Source organism: Hemibagrus wyckioides, linkage group LG07, assembly GCF_019097595.1.
Source record: "Hemibagrus wyckioides isolate EC202008001 linkage group LG07, SWU_Hwy_1.0, whole genome shotgun sequence".
NCBI lineage: Eukaryota > Metazoa > Chordata > Actinopteri > Siluriformes > Bagridae > Hemibagrus > Hemibagrus wyckioides.
In genome coordinates, this window is record NC_080716.1 from 19,815,431 (window position 1) to 19,841,703 (window position 26,273).

Genomic DNA, 26,273 nt, shown 5'->3' on the forward strand with positions numbered 1-26,273 from the left:
ACCATATTTATAGTAATCTTATCATAGGAAATATTAGAAACATTTGATTATATTAAAGATATTTTCATTTGCTAAGATGTCATTTTTTTTGCCTTAGGCTTAGGTCATACTTAATTTTCTATTTCAAATATGGGTTTCGTTAAATACCAGGTCGTGATAGGTGTATATATCAGCATGTGTGTGTGTCTTGTATAAGCTCAAGCACAGGATGCCTTTTATTAAGAGAGGAGTGGGCATGCAGACCAATTAACATTTGAGTCACTTCTCGTCATTAGCAAGTCTTTGTTAAAAGGACCTCATGCAGAGACCAAGACACATGAATGTGCTTTGCACTTAATCACAAATGACACACTTCTGCCTTTAATTTTACGTCAGTGGACTTGTTTACTTGGCAGCCAGTATCAGGGGTTCAGTATACTTCTCTTAATCGGTAACTTCAGAAACTGGCTCAATGTAGGTGTTTTTGAAAACTGTTCTTTGGCTTATACGATGAGACGTCAGAAAGGTAACACTTCCCGGTGACCTTATCACTGTTTTTCCCTACTGAGTTCTCTCTCACACGCCCTGACTTTCATCCTGACACACCACACACACTTACACCTACCCCTCCCACAAACAAACACAGAGCCTACGACCCCCATAATATACACAGGTCTACATCCACGTAACCGCCATCCTTCTACGCTTTTCGCTATCTAGACCAATAACACGTCTCCAGACACCCACCTCTCTGACATGTATATAACCCACTTCAAACTGCTGTAGGACCGTGATCAGCTCTCAGTGGACAAGTTGAGGTAATAAGTCTGGGTTTCTGGGATGAACACTAGGATGTGTTCTCAAATGCAGGTTCTGGTGTTGGCTGTGTCCCTTCTTGTGTTAGTGAGTAGGGTCAGAACAGCTCCCAGAACCAACTTACTGGCTCATATGCTCCAAAACGAGGCAGACGGCAAGGAGGTAATTCAACTTTGTGATTTCTTTGCAAGTAGAATTTAAATAGCGTTTTTTTTATGATGCAGAATTTTATCTTTATTTATAATGAAGAAATTTGTCTTTGAAATTTGAAATCTTTACTTTTTCACACATATAGAAACATTTCATTTCATTGTCTGTACCAGTTATCCGATCTATCCTCGGGTCACGGGGAGCCTGTGCTCAGGCCTGCCTTGATGCCCTTGATCGGGCATCAAGGCATGATACACCCTGGACAGAGTGCCAACCCATCGCAGGGCACACACACATATAGAAACATGTTTAAAAAATTATATACCAGGTCAAAATTTACTGATAGTTTAGAGGGATTGTTTTTGATCAGATATGCTCATGTTCTGCTAGCTTTGCTTTGTGCACTCCATGATAATTTGTCTTATCCTGTGCATAGGATCTTTCCCGCATACTCCTTCTGAAGCTCCTTTCCGAGCTGGAGAGCCCAGATGAGAATGATACCATTACTGACGATAAAGTGGAGCTGAACCGCATCCTACGCCATCTTCCCTTAACCCCGCGTGAACGGAAAGCCGGTTGCAGGAACTTCTTCTGGAAGACTTTCACCTCCTGTTAGGTGCACCGTTGTATGAAATGGCTGCATTGGTGGTTTTATTTTGAAAAGGATGTATATGCTTTAGCTTGTGCTGTCTATTCAACCCCTATTGCTTGGTGGAGTCCAATTTCTGTATAGCTGGACATGGAGTAGCTAGCTATAAAGTGTGTGTTTTTTGTATTCAAACCAAATAGTGGCTAAATCTGACCTGTAATAAGAGTCATTTTGTGGCTGTGTAAAAAGATTGGCTTAGGTTATGATGTGGAACAACACTATAGTCCTGAATATGGACAACAAATAAATTAAATTAAAAATTAAAAAAAATAAATATGGGCTCTATTCAGACTCAGACACAAGTGAATGAAACAGTTTTATATATCTGCAAAATTCATAGCTAACAGAACTAATTGATAGGTTACACCCATGGTTTATAAACAAAACATCACTGACTGTACTGATGAACGGATGTACTCATGAACTGATGTTTCTTAATCATTACTGAGCGCCGGTTTCAAAGTTAATGAGTCACAAACAAAAGGTGATGTTCTACTGCATGAAGAGTACTTGTACATTAGTAACAGCGGGCACTGAGAGAACATTTAGAATTAAGCACTGATATTGTTATATTGTGTAGCAGGAAAAAAAAAAAATCAACAACATTTGTAGAGGGATGAGAATGCTCACACGACACCGGCACATTACTGTATAATCAGAACCATAAACTTAAAACGGTACAAGCATACATAAAAATAGAAATAAAAAAACATTACAAATATTGAATATTTTATATGGTTTAAAAACAGATGTAAGATTTGTAAATAAAATTCACTCACAGATAGCACAATTTATCATTTTGAAATCCAATTAATGAAGATCAGCTGAAATTTTGTGCTTTTAGTTCTGATAGGGAGTGAATAATGACATTAAATATTTTGTAAGTCCATGACCAGGAATAGCATCTATGTTCAATATCCAGATATTCAAATCATTACACAAGTTTCACTATAAGAAAACACAAGTCAATCAATTTATTTTAACCGGCAAAAAGGGCACAATGACAATTTAACCAATAATGAGGGCACATTTTATACTAACAACTGTTGGCAAAAGATAAAAGCTCACCGATAACAAAATGGCAGCAATCAAAATGGACTAAGGCCTAAAGCTCATTTACCCGGATATAGTTATTTCAACATTAGCTACTCAGTAAGCAATGTACTCTTTATTGTTTTAGGTGCTTTTTAAAGAAGACTACACCCATAAGAAATAAGTTTTCCTTAAATCCAGAATGACTTTGATTGATAGAATGATAAAACTGCTTTCAGGCAAAATAAGGCAGAATCTGCTTTAGGGCTTAAGAGGCACTAAATTGCAGAGCGCAGATCTAATTTTTGTTTCTTTTTATATCTTTTAGCTCACTATACCCTTTACCTACAATCTTTTTCACTACATCTCCAAATCCCTTTACAGCAACTTTACTACTAAGCTACCATTTCCATGTTCACATTACACTGCATATAGTAAAGTTGTCCTTTTCGTAAAGCCCAAGATCTGAATCTTACAAAAATATCTCATTACAGTTCCTTCATTTATTTATGTTTAACACTGTGCCATCATGCTAATTTGTAAATAAAAAATATAAAAAAAGATCAGCTAAATGTACCCTGACAAAGAGCAAATTATGGTATAGATCTAAATTAAACACAAAAACTGGTCTCCATTCTCAGGTATTAAACAGAATGTTGATATTCTTCAGTAACAGTGATCAGTTGTAGCGTTAATCATTCTAGTTCACTGATGCCCAACATTTCCTACACAGACCAGCAGAAGGTGTGAGGTTATTATTAAGCATGTTCTAGCACAGCACGCTAAATTAAGTGTCATGAGACTCTTGCTGTTTGCAGGAAGGGGATCAACAAATACAGATATAGAGACTAGAGTACATGTGAACAATAAGAGCATTTTAGTGAAGCTCTACTCATTACTGATGGGATTTTAAGTTTGATGAATTAGCACAATCAAATACAATTCTGCTGGCTACAGTACAGGTTCTCAGTGCCACAACTATAAAGCAGAAAAAAAAACCCTGCCCATGCCCTTTAGAGAAAAATCAGCAAACTTGTACGCATGCACACAGAGGCTATTCACAATTCATAGTGATCACTGCAGTAAACTAACCATTTTGTTCATTAAAGTGAAGATTACTTGCCCTCTTAAAGTGGCCTATGCAAAAGACTTCATTCATATTTCATGGCTCTGCTTAACTATAAACCCTGAGTATATAGAATTCAGCTATAGCGTATGTGAATTTATTTCATTATCTAGTCGGCTGCTAATATAATGGGGGGGGGGGGGGTGGCAAAAATAAAGGGCTAAATAGTTTAACCATACCAGTAACATTTTCTCAAATATCCTTTAAAGGGTCCAAAATAAAAAAAACAAAAAGCCGAAAGCAGTGAAAGAGATCAGAAGGTTGTTGTTAGCAGTCAGTGGAGATTTTGGCGGAGAGATCCTGGATTCTTCGGGCACTGCAGCTCTTGCACAAAATGTGACCATCCAAAGGGTAACAACCTCGACCATCTCCTTCAGATGAGAGCAGCAAACCACACTCCTGCAACACAGTCAAAGACTCAATGTTGCACGGACTACTTTCTCATAATTAATTAATAGCTTAATTTGCTCAATTTAGAAAGCAAGTGAACACATTAACTTCAAGACAAATGTACAAACCTCACAAATGTAGCAGTTGACATGGAAACTGCGATCCAGAGCCACAATTCTCACAGTCTCCTCCTGACCTGGCTCAGGCATTATGGGTTCCCCACACACAGAGCATCTTGGGGCAAACTTCCTGTTCACACAGTGTTGAAAAAAACATGTCTAGCTATAGCATGCTTTTCAATCACATCTAAATTACGGCTGATTATATTGTACAAGATGTTTAAATTTGATCAATAAGGTCAATCATGGACAAATGGTGCCACAGAAACACAACCGCCCTAACGTGCAGAATACTTGGTTGAATACGCTCAGTTTCAGAAAAAGTCTAGCACATTTTCAAGACTTAAGCAAGTATATATAGAATGGCACTAAAATCCAAGCCTACACAACGCAGTTGCGGTTACCTGTGGAAGTCTTCGATGCAGTGAATCTGTGAAGTGGCATCCACGGTGAAGGGAACGCCATCGAGACAGCAGCCACAGACTACACATGTGAAGCAGCGTGGGTGGTACGCCTTCCCCATTGCTCGGAGGATCCGGTCCAGGATTGGTTTTGAACACTTTGAGCAGCGCTCCAATGTGCTCTGCAAACAGGGAACAATCATGGAAATGAGCCCAATTGAGACAGTTAGATGAGAAATTCCATTTAAATAAGCAATTGAAAAAAAAATAAAAAATGGTGAATAAGGTTGAAACACTATGACAAAGGGATGTCCAGTTCTACCCCTAAATGAGGCATTAAGATGTCTAGGAGAATGATGGAGGGAACTGTGGTGGAGAGGCCATGTACAAGAACGCAAAATAAAATGTGAAGACATTTTGGGGGGCAAAATATGAAAGGGCAAAGAAAATACAAAAAAAGCAAATAAAGGTGCCGAGTAAAAAGATACAACTCACAATGTAACAGCTCTCACAGTAGCTCTTTTTGTCCAGTGCATAGAAAGGCTTGCCTCTGAGTTGGGCATGGCAGGTGATGCATGTGAAACACTCCACATGGAACACCTGCTCCATAGCAATACAGCCGCTCCCATCACCTAGCACGTTGTCTCCACACCTAGCACACCGGCCTGAGAGAGAAACAGAGCGGTAGAATGGGGGAAAAGATGCCAATATCACCCTTTAAGATTTATAAAATGAAGGAGTGACTAATTGTTTATAAGGGCATGAATGAACCATCATACCGAAGTATTCCTCTGTGGGAGGATGATTCATGTCATACACCAACTTCTTAGTGAGACGATCCAACTCCTCTTCAGGTCTGGGAACGCTTCCCTGGTGGTAAAACAATGACAACTGAGTTATCACATTTAAGAAATATTCATTTGGGTTCTTATTCACAAAAATCCCTAAGCATCATTTAATTTTATACACCCATTTATGAAATGATGGTAGGTACTTGGGTAGAACTTTCTCTAGAAGAATTCCTCTAATTCCTCAATAAAAGACAGCGAATGGCTTATGTAGACATAAATGTAACCATATTTGATATTTTCACATAAAAAAGTGAAAATATCATGTAGTACATTAGGCCAAAAAAAACAAAACAAAAAAAACCTTAAATGCTATTTGTGAAGTATACACAGTATTGCTAAAAATTTGCATATACACTATATGGCCAAAGGATTGTTGCCAGTTTGAAGCATGCATTTTTTAAGATGTTTGTACGATGTAGCTTTACAATTTCCTTTCACTGGATCTAAGTGAACCAAACATGGTTTGAAATTGAATTGAATGGGCAAGCTTCATAGCTATGCCCCAAAATCTAGTAAAAAGAACAGAGGTTATTATAAATTAATGGTCACCTTACTAACCTGGTAGCTCTGCTCTTGTCCTTTCTTTCCTGATGATCCCTGTCCCCTGCTTGGCAGCTGAACACCACTGGAGCCTGCTTTATATGCTGCCGGGTCACCATGGGCCTGCTGGGCTGGAATTGGTGGTGGTGGGTACCAGCCCTGTCCCTGCCCTGGGACCTCTGAGTAATGTGGACGGTCCTGTGGGGTGGGGCAAGTAGCATGCTGGCGAGGAGGTGGCGGGGTGTAGGCTTGCTCTGCCTGCCTGCCGCTCTGAGAATAAGTGACAGGCTGGGCAGTTTTGACCTGCACGGTAAAGCGAGGCCCACTCGGAGTGGAGGCGGTGGTGTAGGAGGCTGGCACTGGCTGGGGGTAAGGTTTGTGGGTGGAGGACGATGGGGATGGATAGACATATTCAGGTTTTGGAGTGGATGCATAAGGTGGAGAAGGATGGTACTGGCTTTGAGGATGAGGAGGGTAACCCATGGAGGGTCTGGTCTGGGACAGGGCACCTGTCTGGTTGGATGGTTTGTAGCGCTCGCTGTGGAGATGCTTGTTGTAAGGCACATTGTCGTATATCTGTGTGGATCGAAAGTGTAAATCTTTCACTCAGAAATAGAATAGCCTAGATTTTTGAGTATGATTTTATATATTTCATTTATCTGTAACAGCAACAACAAAACTGTAAATAATTCCGAAAATGCAGACAATTTTAATACAAGAGTAACAGTACAGAATATTACTGTAATACAGAATATTATTTAAAAGAAAAATCACTATGACTATTAATTGTTAATGTCTGAAGCAAAGATAAGAGCCAGAAACTAGCGTACCTGTGTGCTTGTGTTCTGAGGATGGCTGTCCATATCAGCCAGCATGCATGTGAGAGAATCTATCTCTGCATCAATGTTAGTGAGGTGTTTATCAGACCCACGTGTCTGAAAATGACAAGACGTGACAAAACCAGCATTATTCATAAGGAACTGATTTACTACAATTCAGGTGGCAAACAAGGTAGATTTCCAAATGTATTTCCAGAGTGTGCTTTCAAAACCTGATTTCAATAGTACATAAAAAGAGATTTTTCTTTTTTTTTGTTACACATTTTATATCTATACAAATAAAATCTATACAAATCAATTACATATACTATCATTGGAAGTGCCTAAAAATGTGTAGAAGAATCCCTATGTCCAAATTCCACAACGCTATCAGCAAAAGTGATACACTGCCATTAGGGAAAATTATGACAATGGTGTCTTTCTTCATAAACAGACACACTCACACACAGTAAATCATATATCTGGTTTGGACTCACATGGTGATCATAGCTGGTCATGTGGGTGCTCCAGAAGAGATGGTCATCTTTGGGTCCATGACCTGGGGGATAATAGTGCTCTCCTTGTGGAGAAAGGGGGTGATAGGATGACGGCCCTGAATAACCGTCTTGGTGCTGATGATGCATGCTTCCACCTAAATAAGCACACACACCCATAACACTGTTAAAAATATAAATCTTCCATTTTGTCACCCAACCATGTATTAAAAAGGTCCCTCTATCCAAATCATTGTTTAAACTGTCAGCAAACTAATTGTTTGTACAGACAGAACAAATAGAAACCAGTAACATTAGTAGTATCTAAAGTCAAGTTAAGAAGCAATCCTCAGAGATGGGTGCAATTGCAAAAAGGATAAATGACCACGCACATTCAACAATAGGTCAAGAAACACAAAATCAGAACCAAAACCTTCTCTTCTGGCCTATGAAAGAATAAAAACACCATGTCTGTATTAAAATCTGGCTTTGTTCATATACTCTTGATTGTTATACACTCCCAGTTGTGCTCTTGGCAGAAGGTAGGGAAGCCAAACAGGTTTTATTCACCACCATTTCCAAGAGAAGTGTCAGTTTCAACTTGCCCATTAGTTCTGTAGAATTTCCAGAGAACATGTTTATTCTACTCTCCAAGTGGGAATATATTTCAAAACTGTCATCCACATTTCGTGCATTCTGTAAAAATAATCAGGACTGGTCAATTAGTACTGACCCAACCATGGACCCAATCAGGTTAGCAGATACAGTATGTTCTCTTAAGACCTTGTAATGTATGACATTCGTCCTGAGATCTACTCCATTTAACACCAAGACTTTTCATTTTGGTCCATCTTATAGAACTAAAATGCATGCACAACTTTGTGTGTACATACAGCAAGCACCTTATAGAAGTATTTCTCACCTGAGGGTCCAGTGGCAATGTACCTTGAGGGTACACCATTTCCTCCTGCTGCTCCATTTTGATCATAAACACCATATTTGGCTCTCTGGTCAGATGGACCTTTTTTGGGTGGTCTGTAGAAAGCAGGTCCAGAGTGTGCCATCTGTGCTGTAGGTCTCTCAGGGCTACTCAGAGTTCTTGGAGGCAGCCAGGTAGGACTGGACATAACGAGCTTCCACTGGCACAGTGAAAGTATTATTATTATTTTTTTAAGAAGCATGAGAATGACCATGCATATATGTTTACTCAAAACTAAGATATACTAAATCAGCAACATAAAAAAATCATATCTGGTTTATGGAAGCATGTTAAAGAAAAGATACCGTTATAGATAAGATAAAGAGTGATTGAACAATAATAGTTGTTTGCTCAGCCATTAATATATTGACCGCTGGAATATATGAGCAATTAACTACAATCCAACCTGATAATTGGTTGAATTAGTAAAGACGCTACTGTACATCATCGCAAATCGAAACCTTGTGAGGTTTTAAGGTTTTGGATATGTAAATAAACAGTTAGGAGTGTCAGTTTGGCAAGCTGTAGTTGCTACAACAAACCGAGCAGGAAAAAGGAACTATTCTCAAGCAAGAGGGGAATTCCAGGGGTGCTCCAGCAAACAGCCTACTACACACACAAAACTCCCACAGGTGCAAAGTTCCTCTTGGTCCCCCATTGGTACAATAGCTATTGTCCTGACTTTTTGGACGTGACACTTTGTGTACAAACATCAAAATAAGATCGGAAATCATGTGCAATTTGTTTTTTTGTCGATCCATCTGGACTAGAAGAATAATATCCACTTGACAATGGTGAGCAAAACCTGGAATACTGGCAGCTTCCTAACGCACAAAGCTGAGGGCAGTGAGACTGGTGAGGGTTACTGGGCAAACATGGCCTAAACTTTGTAACATATCTGTATCACATTTCAGCTTCTGATACATGCAACAGGTGATAGCTTCATTCAGTATGTGTGGCCACGATGGGTTTATAAACTATTTTAAGAGGCTTTAAACAACACAATTGCTTGGTTAACCTGTACTCTCGCTATACAGGCCTGCGTCCAAACCAACGGCCAAGTAGGAGATGTAACCGAGCTGTGTACCGACTCCGTTTGTATCAATAGCCGTTCAGGCGCAAACTCAATTCCGAGGACTGCTGGCCATGATCCACACACAAACACACACACTGAGGTTTTCGCATAATGCTTTCAAAATAGACGGTGATTTACCTGCAAACACGCTCGGAAACAACATGTTGCATTCGCCGGTAGTGTGTCAGTGTATCCGCTACACTCTTACCATGAGTGGGAGGGTGCGCGAGCCGCTTTCAACTCACGCCTTGTTTAGCGCGAGATCAAAGAAACTTCTAAAATCGTCGCAATAAAGCGACTCAAAATCATCACAGCAACACGGATTTCATATCCGCCGAGTTTATAGAGTAGAAAACCGGAACAGTGCAACATGATTGTTATGATCAGTGTCCCTACCTCCTCCTCAAAAATGCTGGCTATATTCCACCACGTCTACAGCCGGACTGACTCGACTCTCATCTGGGAAATGAAACAGAGTTGTTTGCCCGGTCATCTTAAGGGATAACATGTATCCATTACTAATCGTGCTGAATTCTGATTGGAGTTTTTTTTTTATCTTGTAAGCTTGCAAGGGAGAGTAGCTCTTTAAGAATAAGTCCGTGCATTTTAGCGATTACACACTTTTGTTTTGCTCAATGTTAAACAAACGGCGTGCAAAATGCAAGAGCGCGTGAGCTGCATAGTCGTCCATCCTGCATAGTGATCTATATAGTGATCTATATCAATATAAAATACCAGTAGGAGCTGAAACGTGTATTCTCTTTCAAAGAGACAGCGTACGCATGAGCATGCTAGCTGTAGCCTAAACCCACCATGATACACACCTAACACTTCCCTTAAACATCCTCGTTCAGGCAGAAAGAACAGGAAAAAAATGGCCTACGTTACTTCGCCATGCATTCGACGCGATGCGTAGGTCAAGTTTAGGAGTTTTTCTGTTTTAGCATCGACTTCATCCCAGTGAGAGACTTTCCCGTGGATCCGGGGCCCGTGGCGACATTCTAAACCCGTGACGTCAGTTCGGTGAGGGGCGCGCGCGCTGCACCGTGTAGGCAGTATCCCATATTGGAATGACAGATGGCACATATCCTCAATCTCAGAAATAATAACCACCAAAGGCGAACTAAATCCTTGCTTGGCAGAGAGGTCGTCTGATCTATAAATATCTAAATTAATGAATACACATATCTCAAGCATCTCACGTTCAGGGAGAGGAAAGGTTACAACTGACCCTTCTGCCTTTTTGTCCACTAGACACTTGATATTTTGATCATTAAACGGTATCATGTGGCTTCTTACTGAGAATTATTTCTTAAAAGAGTGTAGTATATATAGCACCAGTCCTGCAGCACTTTTCAGGTAAACATACCACAGACATGCATTGTGTACATATAAAATTACCGGCTGCACCACATTCTCAACTCAGTGTCTCTTCTGGGTTGAAAATAGTCCAACAACCAAAAATATCCCTCCAACTGCAGTCCTGTGGTCAGAAACTGGGCAGTTATGAAGTGTTAGATGTCAGTTAACACAAGTCACTGCAGTGCTGAGATTCTGACCTTGATTATGGTGAACTGTAAGCCTTACTTCTTAGAGTCAGGCTTGAAACTGGATGATATGATTTCTGGAATGATCCATTTGTGTGTGTGTGTGTGTGTGTGTGTGTTTGTGGGGGATCAACATGTCAGTCTTCTTCATGTAATTCTGCAAATTATGGTCAAAGCCTTAGAGATATGGATAAGCATGTAATTTCACACGAACAGCTGTACTGCAGTTAAAATAGGCTCTCCAAGGATTCACGGAAGAAAAGATAACCCGTTGACATTAAGAGGAAACGTCAGGGATATAACATAATTCCTGGAATAATTCCTAGACCGTACTGGAGTCCCAAGGCTATACTTTCTTTGCACATATAGTATAAATTTCAGATTCCGATGTCATGCATTTAGCTGATAAATGCAATTGGTACTGCCATCTATATACACTGTCAGTCAAACATTTAACTCCCATATTTTGTTCCAATTTTAAGAAAAGGTTTTTAAGATAAATACTCTAGAACTCAGAAAATCTAAGAGCTTAGTTTTTGGATGAACCGAGAAATGATTGTTTATGTGGGTTTTTTTTAACTTGTAGTAGAAAAATCTGGATATATTTAGAGAAAGGCTGCATTGAATCACTTTAATTAGGCACAGTTGATATTAACAGTTAAACAGTTGATACTGTCATGTCAGTATATTGCAGAGTGGACAATGATTAAATGAATTCAATATTATTTTTCAGTAACTGGTCAAAGTTGTTGTGGATCCAGAGCCAGTCTTGATGACACTGGGCTTGGGTCAGAATGGGACATAAGTTGTCAATTCAAGAAGCTTTTATTGTTATGTAACCATATACAGCTGGTCCAGTACACAGTAAAATGATTCAGCGTTCCCACGGGACTATGGTGCTATACACAAGACAAAACTGCAGGAGACAACACAGAACTAAGTACATCACATTGACCTATGCAGCACTACATAGGATGCATGTGTGCAAATGTGTATTGAACAGTGCAGGACAGTAGAATATAATATTTGACAGTGCAGCGTCGACTAGTACACAGTTTTGTAGTGAATAAAGTGGGTAATGCAATAGAGTCTAAACCATGTTTGTAGCAGCTATTGATCTGTTTTATTTAGATTTATGTGTATGATAGAGACACTTCTAGTACTAGTACTAGACTATCATGGACCACTAAAACCAAGGCAATGTTTCAGGTTCGATCAGACACTGCCCCCTCTTTGTCTTTGCTGACAGCTGAATAGGTTATGGTGTTAGGACTGATTTCTTTTCAGCAACCCCCCCCCCACACACACACACCCTCCTCCTTCTCTAGTGTTGGACTTGTCATAGGGCAATTCTTGGCTGATTCATGGGCTTCCACAATGCATTTTTCACTTTCCACCATTTTGAGAGACTGGAAAAGCAATGACTAGTGTATTATTCACACTTATGACACATAAAACACACTCACATGCTTGTCTTGCTATCCTTGTGAGAATCTTCCACTGACATAATTATTAATACAGCTAAAAAATTATATAATAAATCTAACCATAACATTTACCTTAGCAACCAAAAGGACATTTTTTTTGGCTTGTGTAGTTTTTCCTTTTCCTTTTCTTTTTTTTTTCTTTTCTTTTTTTTTCCTTTTTCCTTTAAATAAAAGCTACAGTTGTTAAAAAGCAGTTTTCCTTGTTGGGACACGTGGTCCAAACAAAATGCACACACACACACACACACACACACTTCTACATGACTTCTACAAACTTCCTACATTCCACTTTATCTCCACTTCAAAGGAAGCTCATTTTCAGTATTTTCTCTCTTTGTTTTTCTGGTCAAGTTTTTTTTCCACGTTTCGGCCTCCTGTCAGCTTCCTAAAGAGGAAAAACAAACCCCCCCCTCTCCACTTCAGCCCTACCGGATAGCCCTCGTATATGTCCTTATATGTTCACAACAGCTTCGACAGGAAGAAGCAGTTTACCGTGGCTGCAGTTATTGTTTTAACAGCTGCAATAGTGTTATTTTGCCTTATATAAAATCCTCTAAAGAAATTTTTAAAAATGAACGATTTCCTGTGTATTTTTTATGTCTTTATTACTTGCATTTGTGGTTCCTAGGATCGTCGGATTGGTGTGTGTTTTGGTGCTTTAGACAAGTAATATGAATATTTTTAAAATGTAGTGATTTTGTAGTGGACCATCAATCAACCTATTTATTTATTTATTTATTTATTTATTTATTTATTTATTTATTTATTTATTTATTTATTTATTTATTAATTAATTAATTATTTAATAGTGCATCAAATTGGACTATGACTGCACATTAAATAGACTCCACCTAGCCATATTGCACAAAAGAGAAAAATATTTAATCTAAGGTTTAATCTAAGGCTTGGTTTTAACTACATATGTACAAAGTGATGTTTAATGTTTTAATCCTTCATTGTGCAAAGGGTTCATAAACAGCAGCAGAATTACAGACAGTGGACAGATTTATCCCATCCAGAGGGTAAGAGAGTGCTATGAGACACTAGGTGCGACACAGAGCTCTGGATAAAAGTGCTGCTGCTGCCAGTCAGACAGACTGTGCGGTTTCCGCTAATTGGTGAACCTCCTTCAGTAATGTTCTCACTTTTCCTCGGCCACCCCCTCTCTTCCGTTATTCGCACAATGCCTGGAAGTCGCCTAGACCCACATCTCCTTATTTTTTTCTTCTTCTGTTGTTTTCTTTCTCTCTTTTTTCAGTCTCCCTCTCGCACAAAATGCACAATTGATTCTGGGCTCCATCAAAACAAACATGAACACAAAGACACGCATGCACTTTGCAGCCCAGTCCAAAAGATACTTCCGATTCATGTTAGTGTGCTGGCTGTATGTTTAGTTAAATCACAGGGTTTCAAAACCATAAATTTGTCCTGATAAGGTTTTTAATTTGGAAGGTTATTAATTAGTGTGTTTTGCTAGGAATTTACTGTTGACTTGCATTTTCAATTGTATCATATTTTTTGTCATTATTATCGGTTATAAAACAAGCACATCTCCACTAGTGACAATTTAGTGGTCAGACATATAAGTATTCTCTTCTGAAATCGTGCAGATACAGACATTAACCATGAGAATGGGTAAAAATGTGATCTCAGTGTTTTTGACCATGACATGATTGTTGGTGTCAGATGGGCTGATTTGAGTATTTCTATAGATGCTGATCTTTTGGAGATTTTCAGTTGCACATCAGTCTCTAGAATTTACTCAGAATAGTGCAATAAATAAAAACCAGTCCGCACTTGATAGGAGAGATCATTGGAGAATGGATAGACTGGTTTGAATTGACAGAAAGTCTATAGTAAATTAGATAAGCACTCTGTACAATTGTGGTGAGCAGAAAAGGATCTCAGAATGTAACACACCAAACCTCGAGGTAAGTAAGATACAACAGCAAAAGACAATTTTGGGTTCCACTTCTGGAAACCAAGACCAGAAGGCTAAGGCTGTAGTGGGCACAGCCTCACAAAAACTGGACAGTTGAAGACTGGAAAAATGTAGGCTGGTCTGATGAATCTGGATTTCTGCTGAGACACACAGATGGTAGGGTCAGAATTCGGTGCCAGCCATATGAATCCATGGACCCAACCTACCTTTTGTCAGCAATCCAGGCTGGGGGAGGTGGTGTAATGGTGTGGGGAATGTTTTCTTGGTGTACTTCAGTCATCGCTTGAATGTCACTGTCCATTAGAGTTTTGTTCTTGAGCATGTGCATCCCTTCATTACCCCCCAATTTACTCATATTCTAATGTCTATTACCAGCATGATAATGCACCATGTTACAACACAATAGTCATCTTAAACTGGTTTCATTAACATGACACTGAGTTCAGAGATGTTCAGTGGAATTCCAATTCACCAGATATCACCTTTTGGATGTAGTAGAACGGGAGATTCACAGCTTGAAATGCATGTGGCAAATCTACAGGGATTGTGTAATGCAGTCATGCAGTCAGGTTTCAACATCTTATGGAATCCATGCTATGAAGAATTGAGGCTGGTTTGAAAGTAAAGGGGGGATCTACACTGTATTATATTACATGTTGCTAATAAATGAATGTATTTCTGCCATCTGGACATATAAAGAACATATATTGTCCCTTTCAGTATACATGTGTCCAATACCATTCTCAAGAGCCTCTCAGAAGTATTGAAAGCCCAAGGCACATGACTGAGATTTCAGTGGTACATAAAAACAAAGAATATGCAGAATATACAGAATTTCTGTAGTGCAGTTTATTTAAAACTGTTTATATAAGTTTGATCAGCAATACTAAGTTTAATACAATAGTTTAGGCAAAATGAGCAAAAAGATTTTGTGTTTGAACAGAACTCAACTAGTAAGACAATATGCAATACAATACTGTAAAGATGCAGGCTATGCCGGCTGACCATGGAAAATTCTTGAATAAAATATGTAATCCTATCAATTATAAGATCTACAATAAAGGATATATGACCACATCTGTCTTATAATGTTATGTGTAATTGAAAATGTGCCAGCAGTGTCTGTGTGCCAGAACCTCTCCATGAACTATGTAGTATGTTCAAGATGAGGTAACTTCCCATTTATTTTCAACCTACTGGAGACCTTTGTGGGCCTCATATGTCCATTCTCATTCTCCGCTGAACCTTATTGACGGATGTCCTGTGCAGGCGTTTCATGCCTGCCTCAGTGTGAGTGTGTGTGTGTGTGTGTGTGTTGCTCACAGGAAGCATCGAGGAGATGTGGAGGTTGTAGGGGGCGGAGAGGGTGTTCCATGGTTCCTGCACATCTGTGTGCTGCATTTCTCTGGGTGTTGTTTTTCAGTTGTGAGAGAAGGGTATTACCCCGTATCATTTTTTTCACTCTCCCATTTCCTTCCTCACTATGCCCATAACAAGGGCCCTGAAGTGCATGCACACACACACAGAGAAACTCACAAAGTCACAGGAAGCCAGACTGATACGGCCGACAGCTTGTGTCAGCGGTCTGAGTAGGGTGTGTAATCTTGTTTCACCCGCTGACCTGGCAGCAATTCTGCACAGGATTTTCAAGTCTGAGGGCAGGACCCGGATCAAAGAACAAGAATCTAGCATCAGCCAGTGTGCCTTTCAGAATGCCTAGTCTCGTCTTTTTGGCTAAAATCTAATAGAAGTTTCCTCATAAATATTATATTATTATGAATCATAGATGACAGAAAAGACACGTATAGTGTAGCAGTCCTGCATTTTGCAATAATCTGGTTAAATTCATAGGATTTAGGATGTCACTATTTAGCACATGAAGCAAAAATTTGATTGCGGAAAGAAATATATGTATAGTATGTGAAATAAAGACAAATGTAAAAAGTAAGAACTGTGTAAATAGACTATATAAAGTATGTGAAATGTGCAATGTGCAGACAGCAGCAGTACGGGGTGGTCATGGAGTGAAATGAAATATGATGAGCAGCAGTGGTATTGTCCATCTTTAAAGTGCAGTAGTGCACAGTAGTCCTCTTTATATGTAACAGAACCACAAATGTGCAACATATATGTTTTATGTACTTCGGTCCTGTAATGTGCAACTGTTCAGAGTGGTTGGTTTTGGTGTGTTCCAACACGTGTGAAGGAAACATAACAAGTCCAATCAGTTGAGTCCTATGTGGAGTTCTGATTGAGAGACCATATAGCCTGTGGGAAGAAGCTTCTCCTCAGTCTCTCTGTGTTGGCCTTCAGGGAGCAGAAGCACTTTCCTGACCTCAACAGAAAGAATAGTCCATTGTTGGGGTGGCTGAGGTCCTTCATGATCTTCCTGGCCTTGGTCCAGCACCGCTTGTTATAGATTGAGTGCAGGTCAGGGAGCTTGGTAAGGATGATGCGCTCAGCTGATTGCACCACCCTCTGAAGAGCTCGTCTGTCCTGCATGGTGCTGTTCCCGAACCAGGTTGTGATGTTTCCCGTCAGGATGCTCTCTATGGTGCAGGAGTAAAAGTTCCTAAGCACCTTAGAAGGCAGTCTAAAGTCTCTCAAGCGTCTGAGGTGGTAGAGACGCTGCCGGGCCTTTTTCACCACGGTTTTGATGTGACAGGACCATGATGTGAACACCGAGGTATCTGAAGCTGTCCACTCTCTCCACTGGGCTCTCGTTGATCACGGGGGTCTGGTAGTTCCTCTCCTGCTTAGTACTGAAGTCCACTATCAGCTCCTTTGTCTAGCTGACATTAAAGAAGAGGTTGTTCCTCTGTTTTAATAAATCAAAAATAATGTTACTGAAGTGATGCAGTAAATTAAAGCGTATTAAGATCAGGTTGCTTTAAATGTTAACAAAATATACATGATATAATCATGTTTATTCAGCTTATTTGATATTTGCTTTGTTTAAAAATTATTTATTTATTTATTTATTTATTTATTTATTTATTTATTTATTTATTTATTATTCCTGTTTTATTAACCATACATTAAAAAAACCCCAAAACAAAACAAAACATGGGTTCATTATATTACTGGGTTTGAATTGCAGGGCAAACTGAAGAATTGAGTGATCTTTCAAAATCTTTTGGTCTTTTTGCTGCAGTTCCTGTGTCCTGAAGGGAATCAAACAGGTTAGTGGAGATTTGTTTTGGTTAAGTGAACTCCTGGACAGTGTTATTAGACCTTGTGACCCTCTGACAATGCATGTATGCCTACGCACAAGCACACAGGCACGCATTCATACACCCTGCTGTTTAGCAACTCACGCACTCTAACACATTTTCTGCATAAACCCACCCACACAAATAAACAGGTAGGCTACAGATCCAAAACAGACAACCCTCCTTTCCTGCCATCACTTTACATTGGAGGCAGGTAAAACAGAAAAAGGATCCAATAAACAACTATAAATACCTGATACACATTTGGGTCAGGTTTCTTTTCCTGTGGCTCTTCCACTGCATGCGTGGGCTGCCTGGGGAAAGGGAAACAAAGATCCATAAAGGTATTAGGCTTTTGCCCTGATTTGAGGCCAGTTTTAATGAATCTATTGTTATGGTTTAAGATCAGCATATCAGACTCCGGAAGCTGTTCCCAGGTCAGTCTAAATAGAATGTCTTCTACCAACACAGGAAATGAGCAGCCCAGCCACATGGAACTTCCTGCTTTACATTATAAAGGATCTCCTCCCTCCAGTTGCCCTGGCCAGTTGTAATAAACATCTGAGAAGAGAGCACAGGAGTCTGTGTGTGTGGTTTGGATTGGCAGTAGTAGAGAGGGGTCACTCAGGCACGGTGGTGTGTGTTCTCGTCCCTGCTGGTCGGGGTGAGTTTACGATTTAATGTATTTTAAAAAATTTTGTTTCATTTTTGACTGTCTTTGATTTGTGTAGTTCCATGAGCATCTTCTGTATCCAGAACACTTCTTAAAGTGGATTTTCTCTGGAACTGCATTTTATGTGTGTGTATTTTTGAAAGATTGAAGGGTGATATTGCATGTATACATGGATGCTTAATTGTCTGGTGGTACTGAATCCTGCATAATTCTTTAGTATTTGTTAATGTCCTGATATGTCCAGTTATTCCCAGATTGTTTTATCTATGAAAACCATGGGGCTTTCTAAGCTTCTAAAGGTGATTGACTTGCTGAAATTGTGTCATCAGTTTCACATCAATCTCATGTTTATTATATATAACAGAGTACGTTTACACTTAAAAAAAAATTGTGGCATTAAAGTGTTTAATTTAAGTTATTAGAGATACCTGGATTAGGGAATGCACTGATTGTGATTCAACTCATCATTTCTCTATTTATAGGTACGAGTAGGGAGCTGGTCTCCCCAGACAGATCTGTCTAGAACTTTCTCCTCTCACTATTTCTAATACATGGTAAGAAAGTCAAGATAACTTTATTTATTCTTTGGAAAACTGTTTAAATAGTATGTTTTAAAGTGAGGTCATACACTTATTTTCCTCCATTAGACAATGAGCAAAATGCAGCTGGCTACGGAGGATTTTCAGGGCTCCACCAGACGTGACTTGGTGGTGGAGGTGCAGGGATATGTAAAGGAGTTCACACGCCACTCTAACGATGTTCTTCTCAATTTAAACGAGCTACGGCATCGCAACATCCTGACCGATGCCACACTACTGGTGGGCAGTGCCCGGCTGCACGCCCACTGTGCAGTGCTCATTGCATGCAGGTCAGTTTGCAGGCATTCCCAGGACACATGGGCCATTTGCTTTCTCTCATCCTCCCTCCTGTCTTTCTTCCTTTTCCCACCCTCCTTCCTCTGCTGATCCTGTTTTCAGCAAAATGCCTTATTGTTTGAAGATGGTTAGGTCATTCTTTACTCTCCTGAGACCATTTATATCTGTGCCTGCTTATATCATCATTTCCATTTCATTATGTTTTTTGAAATAAATCTGTGAAGGCTGAAATTATGTTTCAAAAAGTATTTTTTTTGCTTTTTACTTTACTGCTGTATTTGAATCTTAAATTCTGAAACCGGTTTTGTTTATCTTTATCTGTCCCCCAGTCTTAGAGTTGTTGAAGTGCATACCTTTTGTGAGTTTCTGATCAGATCAAGATTTTGTTTGCATTTTTGTCTTATCATGTTTGGTCTCTTTCCTCTCAGTGGCTTCTTCTATTCCTTGTTCTCCCGCCACAAGACCATTGCTGTGGGAGAACGAGGGGTTTCCCTGTCTCTGCCAGAGGGGCTAGATGCGGGCAGTGTGGCATTGCTGCTGGACTTCATGTACACCTCCCGCCTTCCTCTCAGCCCTGGCACTGCGCCTGGTGTGCTCGCCGCTGCCACCTACCTGCAGATGGATCATGTTGCTGACACCTGCAGAGCTTTTTTACAAAAGAGGTAAGACTTGAAGCTAGATGCAGATGTTGCTCAGAACCACACACATCAAATTTTATTTAATATTGGTAAGGCTTGCAGCATTTCTGTATGTATTTAGTGATGCATAAAACACTGAAGTGCTGCATATAGATTACACCGTGCTGTTCTCATGTCTGAGTTATACTGTGTTTGCTGTGGACTATAGAAGGTTGTACCATTTTGTCCCTTGCAGTGAAAAAGTTTGTGTAAGCCCTCCTCTGGTGGACCTGGCATCCAGAAACACCCGTGTAACTTTTACAGTGAACCCTGGTGGCAGATCACCTCCAGCCCATCCCTCGTTCTCCTCCTCCCCTTCCAGACCTGCAGTGGACATGGAGGAGCCCCGCCCTGCTCGAGCCAGGTGAGAAAGTGTGAGATCAAATGATTGAACTATATAAACAACCAATATAGCTAATTTGCATTTGGTATATTATACTTATTAACACATACTGTTGTATCTTATGTAGGGTTCCTGGAGAGAACTCGACCTCAGTCGAGTCAGTGACATGCCAAAGTCCTGCTCCCAGCTCTGAATCATCAGCCTTATCTCCAAACACTCCATCTCCAGGCAGTCCCTGTCAGTCCAGAGGTCAGCCAAACTCACCTGCTGAGTCCAGTGGTTGTAGTCTGTCCCCTAAACTAAAGGTATGCTGACACGGTTTGTGAGTGTTTAGATGTGACCATGTATTTAACAATGTAGAGTTTAGCAATGTTTAATATAGCATAATGGATCATTTTCCTTCAAAAACTAAATATACAAAATGGCTTTTGTGTACAGAAGCTATGGGAATGTATAGGCATAATGTTAGGTATGGAATTTTAATGTGTGTGCGTGTGTGTGTGTGATTGCTTTACAGCCACGTTCTGAATCCAGGCCTACTCCTGACCCTAAGGCCTGCAACTGGAAGAAATACAAATATATTGTCTTGAACCCTCTCTGTGCTACACCCATTAAAGAGGAAGTTCCAGGGGAGGAGCTGCACACTTATGACCACTCCTCCTCCTCTAATGACAGGGCAGATGTAACACCCAAATTGTCCGATGAGGCATGGTCAACTACTGGACATGGGCTGACTGATGTGTAGGTTCAATTAAGTGATGGAATTCACAACACATCTATTCTTATTTATACATATTATAATCAACTTTAATAGATGTTGTTATCAAAATATTTTTGGCAAACACCTTTCTTTCAGACAAACACCCTTTATGCCCTACCATGGACTCTCACCACACACAGCAGATACTTACAAGGGACCAACAGCTGCCGTTACCCGGGATACCAGAGGTCAGTACAGTCTTTATTTCTATTTTTTTTTTCAAATGCTTGTTAAAACAAAGCTAAAAAAGTATATTGTAATGGGTGTATTGATCATGTACAGTACACAATAACAATGTTAGGGATCTGTATTTGTCCCTAGAACTCTGCCACCTGTATCAGTGCCCATGTCCCCCTGCGATCGATGGGGCCAAACAGCATACTAATCCCTTTGAAAAGCTTCCAGTCAAACTTGAGAATCATTCCCCAGTGATTTGTTATTCAGGAAATCAAGGGAGCACAAAGCCTACCTGCTCAGGTGAGGTGGTTACATCTCAGGGAAGCTCATTGTGAAGTACAGTGTTATAAAGTACATTTACATTTATGACAGTTATATGTTGTATTATATTTTATATTATATTATATTTTCACATATAAACTCTAAAGTATTACACATATTTAAAGTGTTGCTGCCTCTTCTCAATGTTTGTACAGCAGAAAAGCCATACCGCTGTAATGTGTGTGGGGCCCAGTTTAATCGTCCAGCTAATTTGAAGACCCACTCCCGCATTCACTCAGGAGAGAAGCCATATCGCTGTGACACCTGTGGTGCTCGATTTGTCCAGGTAATGAGCAAGACTCCTTAGATACACTCAGATACAGAGTTATATATGATTAATCTGTCCCTTATAACTTACAAATCCCAAGGTAACAAAAAACATGAATATACATATACATATATGGTAATATTTATACTGGCTAGTGATATTACTTAATTGCCAAGCACTGATTGAAGTAAGTGTGTAACAGCACACTTCAACTATGTACATACAGAAAGTTTATATGAGAGAGTGCACAAATCCATTGAGGTTATTTTTAAAACTTGTATTAGGCACACAAAATGTGCCCAGGTGACTTATAGCTTTGTGTGTTTGTGTATGTGTGTTGTGTAGGTGGCTCATTTGCGTGCCCATGTTCTGATCCACACCGGAGAGAAGCCTTACCCATGTCACACCTGTGGAACACGGTTCCGTCACCTGCAGACACTGAAGAGCCACCTGCGCATTCACACGGGGGAAAAACCATACAGCGTGAGTATTACCTAACACACACACACTATTCCTGTTTTGCATTATTTGTAAAATGATCAGCTGTATTGTACAAGGTTACCATGGAAGTAAAAATAGAATAACATAATAAACCTATTGTCATTCTCCATTGTTTCCTTCCCTCCATCTGGGCCAGTGTGAGAAGTGTGATTTGCGTTTCCGTCATAAGAGCCAGCTGAGGCTACATCTGAGGCAGAAACACGGTGCTGTTACCAACACCAAGATCCGGTATAAAGTCCTGGCTGACCCATACCAGAGTGGACCAGCCATACTGCAGGCCTCCTGAAGGAACTAATACAACAGTCACCCTCTGCACAATGTCCTGGCAAGGTTTAGAGTCTGATTTAATGCATTCTATTATTCCAATTATGTTTATTACACCAAGATCATTACCAGTTTAGCACTCTGTAACTTGTCAAATGGAGAAAGGCTTAAAACATTGCTCCATATGAAATGAAATGCATGGAACCTTCTGCTGGGCTTCTATGCTTGTTTTAGAAAATGAGGTGGAGCATTGCATTCCTGGAAATCATATATACATCAAATCTCCTTCCAGGAATGCTGTTCTCCTGCACTAGACGTGCTGACTTTTAAGTATTAATTATCATACTTTTATACTTTATTTATTTTCCTGCCTTAATGTTCTCTTTCTCACTTGAGTTTAAATACTATCTGTGAAAAAAAAGACAGGGACTGAAGCAAGTGAAATATTAGTTTCTGAAACATCTCTCAATTCTGGAAAGAATGCCATGATGAAATGATTACTAGTAATCTTAAAACTGTTAAGTGTGAACTGCAAGATATCTACAGTTGTCTTTTGGAGTAACATAACAATATAAAGCTAAAAGAAATATTTCAGTTCAGTAGGGAGTAATGGCTAAAGTAATAGAAATGGTTAGTGGTGAGGTGTGTTAGGAGTTTAGATGGATAACAAGGAAGTTCAATTAAAGCTGAAAACTGAAAAATGAATATAATTTTTTTTTTAAAAAATGGGTGAGATCTGGAAATGTGAATTGATGGACAGGAAAAGTATGATGAAATGGTGAAAAGTACGTTTGATGAAATCTGTGTGCTTGAGAAAGAGAGAAAGTAAGACAGTTTGATTGAGATAATGTGAAATTGTATAAGTTTGTCTGTGAAGTGGAAGGACGTCTGTGCAAGTAGGAAAAGCACTGCTTATGGGATGTAGTCATATTTGGACTCATGTTTGGTATGGACCAGCTTGTTGTCTTTTTCTTTTTGAGTAAGAGAACATTTTTTTGGTTGTTTTTTTTTTTTTAAATTATTTTTATTTTTTGCTTTGCTGTATCTCCGTAAATCAGTGGCTGTCATGTTCTCATACTTACTGTAAGAATGATGGCCTAAACATGTTATTGTATAGTCGCTTATGCACTAACTATTCTCTTGCCCTACTAATCTGAAAAGGCCTGGAGCCTATTTATTTAGTAACACTACTATAAATGCTATCCTGAAACCTAGATTTGAAAGGAACTATAATTTTGATCAAAGGAAACTTATATATTGTTGATGGTGTTGATAGTCTAGGAGTCCAAGCAGGCCAAGGACTCAATTAAGCCAGACAGAATAAATGTAAAGGTTGATGCAATGGATGAAGATATTATTGATTTTGTCAAATCTAAAGTTCTTTTGCTGGACAAAGACAAGACTTATTTTATATAAATTAAAATTAAATTAATTTCTTTTCAATGAAAATATCCTGTCTGTGGTTATTGTGTGTCTGTCTGTGGTCACTTTGTTTGTATATGAGAGTAAAAAATTTACATGGTGGAATTTTCTGATATGTATTAATAACATCAACCAATAAAGAAATTAATTCTTTCTTCTGAGTAGAAAACAGGGATCCAATGATAACACATTTTTATGCAGACTGTCAAGGGTCAAAGTCAAATTTTAAGTTTTGGTTCTTTATCTCTGAACCTAAAATGCTTCTCCTCCTCATCCTTCCTTCCTCTGGTTAGCTCATGTGTGCATCACTAATCCAGTATTACTCATTAGGTCAGAGTGCTTTGGTTCTCTTCTGTGGGTGGGGAAACCTGTTGCTAAACTAAAGTGTGGTGCCCGTAGTAGATTGTTGAGTCAATGGGTCTAACTGGGATTGAAATTTTCTAAAGAAAAAAAGCTGTATGTATTGTATATCTACAGATTCTTCCAGTAATTATGCCATTAGCACTGCTGAACTCTCTACTTTGTATATCATATCATCTTCATGAAGGACAGACTCCACAGCTTATCTTATACACTCATTGTAGACATTTATATATGTATGGAATTTAGTGACCAAGTAAATCAATGACCACTTAATTAAACTCATACAAAAGTAAGGGTTATACTTAATTTCATCAGATGGTTTTATAAATAGAGTGAATTCAATCAGGACACTCCATTGTAGTTTACCTGCTAGCGACTTAATTCATTAATGATGTCACCATTTGATTTATTTAGGCTGATATCCCAAATGACACTTACTATTGTACATCTGATGAGACATTTTCAGCCTGCTGCTGACCTTAGATAACAATAAATTCCTTCGAAAATCCCCTTTTTTTCTCAAGCCACATTTATAATGACAGTGTATGCTACAGTAGGCTGCAGTCCAGAGAATTGGGCAGAGTTCCTTCAATTGTTTCTCTTGGAAGAAAGAGAGAAATACTACAGTCCTGTTGTCTGAGAGACGTCTAGTCATATTGTCTGGTAGCTGTCTGATTTCAGGTCCAATTTTCCAAAAATGCCACTCTCATTTACTAAAGCTAAGACCCTATAGTGCTCATTACATTTGTTGGCCAATGGCTGAATGTTTCAGCTGTGGAATTTCCAAAGGAAAATGTCTTTGTGTGGAGCTGAGCTTTTTTTCTTGAAGTACATCCATATTCATGCCCTTTCACACACCTTTTGCTGAACTCTGTACAAAAGCAAAGACCTTGTATCTATATAGTTTAGCAGATCAATACCCATGCCAAAAACACAACTCTGCAAATAAAAAAAATAGACTATTTAGTTTGTTTTCGATAAGCATTTCTCTTACAGAGGAATCATACACTAATTTTTTGTAACACAATCACCCCTTCACACCATAGCATAATGATGAACCGGAGACAGGATCATGGGTGGCCAAGGCTCATTGATGCATGTGGGGAGTGAAGGCTGGCCTGTGTGGTCCAACAGATGAGTTACTGTTGCTCAAATTGCTGAAGAAGTTAATGCTGGTTCTGATAGAAAGGTGTCAGAATACACAGTGCATTGCAGTTTGTTGTGTATGGGGCTTCATAGCCGCAGACTAGTCATGGTGCCCATGCTGACCGCTGTGCACTGCCGAAAGCACCAACAATAGGCATGTGATCATCAGAACTGGACCACAGAGCAATGGAAGAAGGTGGCCTGGTCTGATGAATCACATCTTCTTTTAAATAACATGGATGGCATGGATGCGTTGTGTGTGTGTCACTTACCTGGGGAACACATGGCACCAGGATGCACTATGGGAAGAAGGCAAGCTGAGGACGCAGTGTCATGCTTTGGGCAATGTTCTGCTGGAAAACCGTGGGTCCTGCACAACGAGGTTGAGGTGTTTACTTGGCCTCCAAATTCCCCAGATCTCAACCCAACTGAGCATCTGAGGGATGTGCTGAACAAACAAGTCTGATCCATGGAAGTCCCACTTCACAACTTACAGGACTTAAAATATCTGCTGCTAACATCTTAGTGCCAGATACCACAGCACACCTTCTGGGATCTAGTAGAGTCCATGCCTCGATGGGTCAGAGCTGTTTTGGCAGCAAAAGCAAGACCAATATTAGGCAGGTCATAAAGTTATGCCTGATCGATGTATATCTATGCACGTGAGTGTATATAAGAAAGGAAGATAACGCCCCCTGGTGTAAATGATAATATACTGCTGTACTATGAGTGAAACAGTAGAGGGCTCTATGAGGTGACTTTATAAACAGTTCACAGTGTTTTCGACTCTTTTTATAGGCTGCTACTATGGTTTTATAATCGGTAAGCTTATTGCAGTCTTCTATAACAGCTGTATTTCTTCACATAATATTGCAA

The 26,273-nt window shown here is 39.5% G+C and overlaps 3 protein-coding genes across 4 annotated transcripts; 2 read left to right on the forward strand and 1 right to left on the reverse strand.

Moving 5' to 3' along the window:
- Window positions 1–801: 801 nt before the first annotated feature.
- Window positions 802–1,770, forward strand: sst5 (somatostatin 5). The gene is made up of 2 exons (XM_058395513.1): window positions 802–957; window positions 1,382–1,770. The coding sequence occupies exons 1-2, from the start codon at window positions 820–822 to the stop codon at window positions 1,559–1,561; spliced, it is 318 nt and encodes a 105-aa protein (XP_058251496.1). The 5' UTR covers window positions 802–819; the 3' UTR covers window positions 1,562–1,770.
- Window positions 1,771–1,891: 121 nt separating this feature from the next.
- trip6 (thyroid hormone receptor interactor 6) lies at window positions 1,892–10,461 on the reverse strand. Its single transcript, XM_058395512.1, has 10 exons — window positions 10,308–10,461; window positions 8,288–8,504; window positions 7,369–7,523; window positions 6,884–6,988; window positions 6,072–6,629; window positions 5,442–5,532; window positions 5,158–5,327; window positions 4,666–4,844; window positions 4,271–4,391; window positions 1,892–4,151 (listed from the first exon to the last, which is right to left on the reverse strand). Exons 1-10 carry the CDS (start codon window positions 10,317–10,319, stop codon window positions 4,020–4,022), a joined length of 1,740 nt encoding a protein of 579 aa, XP_058251495.1. The 5' UTR covers window positions 10,320–10,461; the 3' UTR covers window positions 1,892–4,019.
- A 7,688-nt stretch (window positions 10,462–18,149) lies between these two features.
- On the forward strand, window positions 18,150–23,976 carry bcl6b (BCL6B transcription repressor). Of its 2 annotated transcripts, none has more exons than XM_058396075.1 (12): window positions 18,150–18,271; window positions 18,763–18,834; window positions 18,928–19,148; window positions 19,584–19,817; window positions 20,029–20,196; window positions 20,303–20,480; window positions 20,693–20,916; window positions 21,032–21,123; window positions 21,257–21,412; window positions 21,592–21,719; window positions 22,047–22,184; window positions 22,339–23,976. In XM_058396075.1, the coding sequence occupies exons 2-12, from the start codon at window positions 18,832–18,834 to the stop codon at window positions 22,486–22,488; spliced, it is 1,692 nt and encodes a 563-aa protein (XP_058252058.1). In that variant the 5' UTR covers window positions 18,150–18,271; window positions 18,763–18,831; the 3' UTR covers window positions 22,489–23,976. The 2 variants fall into 2 exon arrangements, with proteins under 2 accessions (XP_058252058.1, XP_058252057.1); XM_058396074.1 differs by having other exon boundaries at window positions 21,589–21,719; window positions 22,339–23,974.
- The last annotated feature ends 2,297 nt before the right edge of the window (window positions 23,977–26,273 follow it).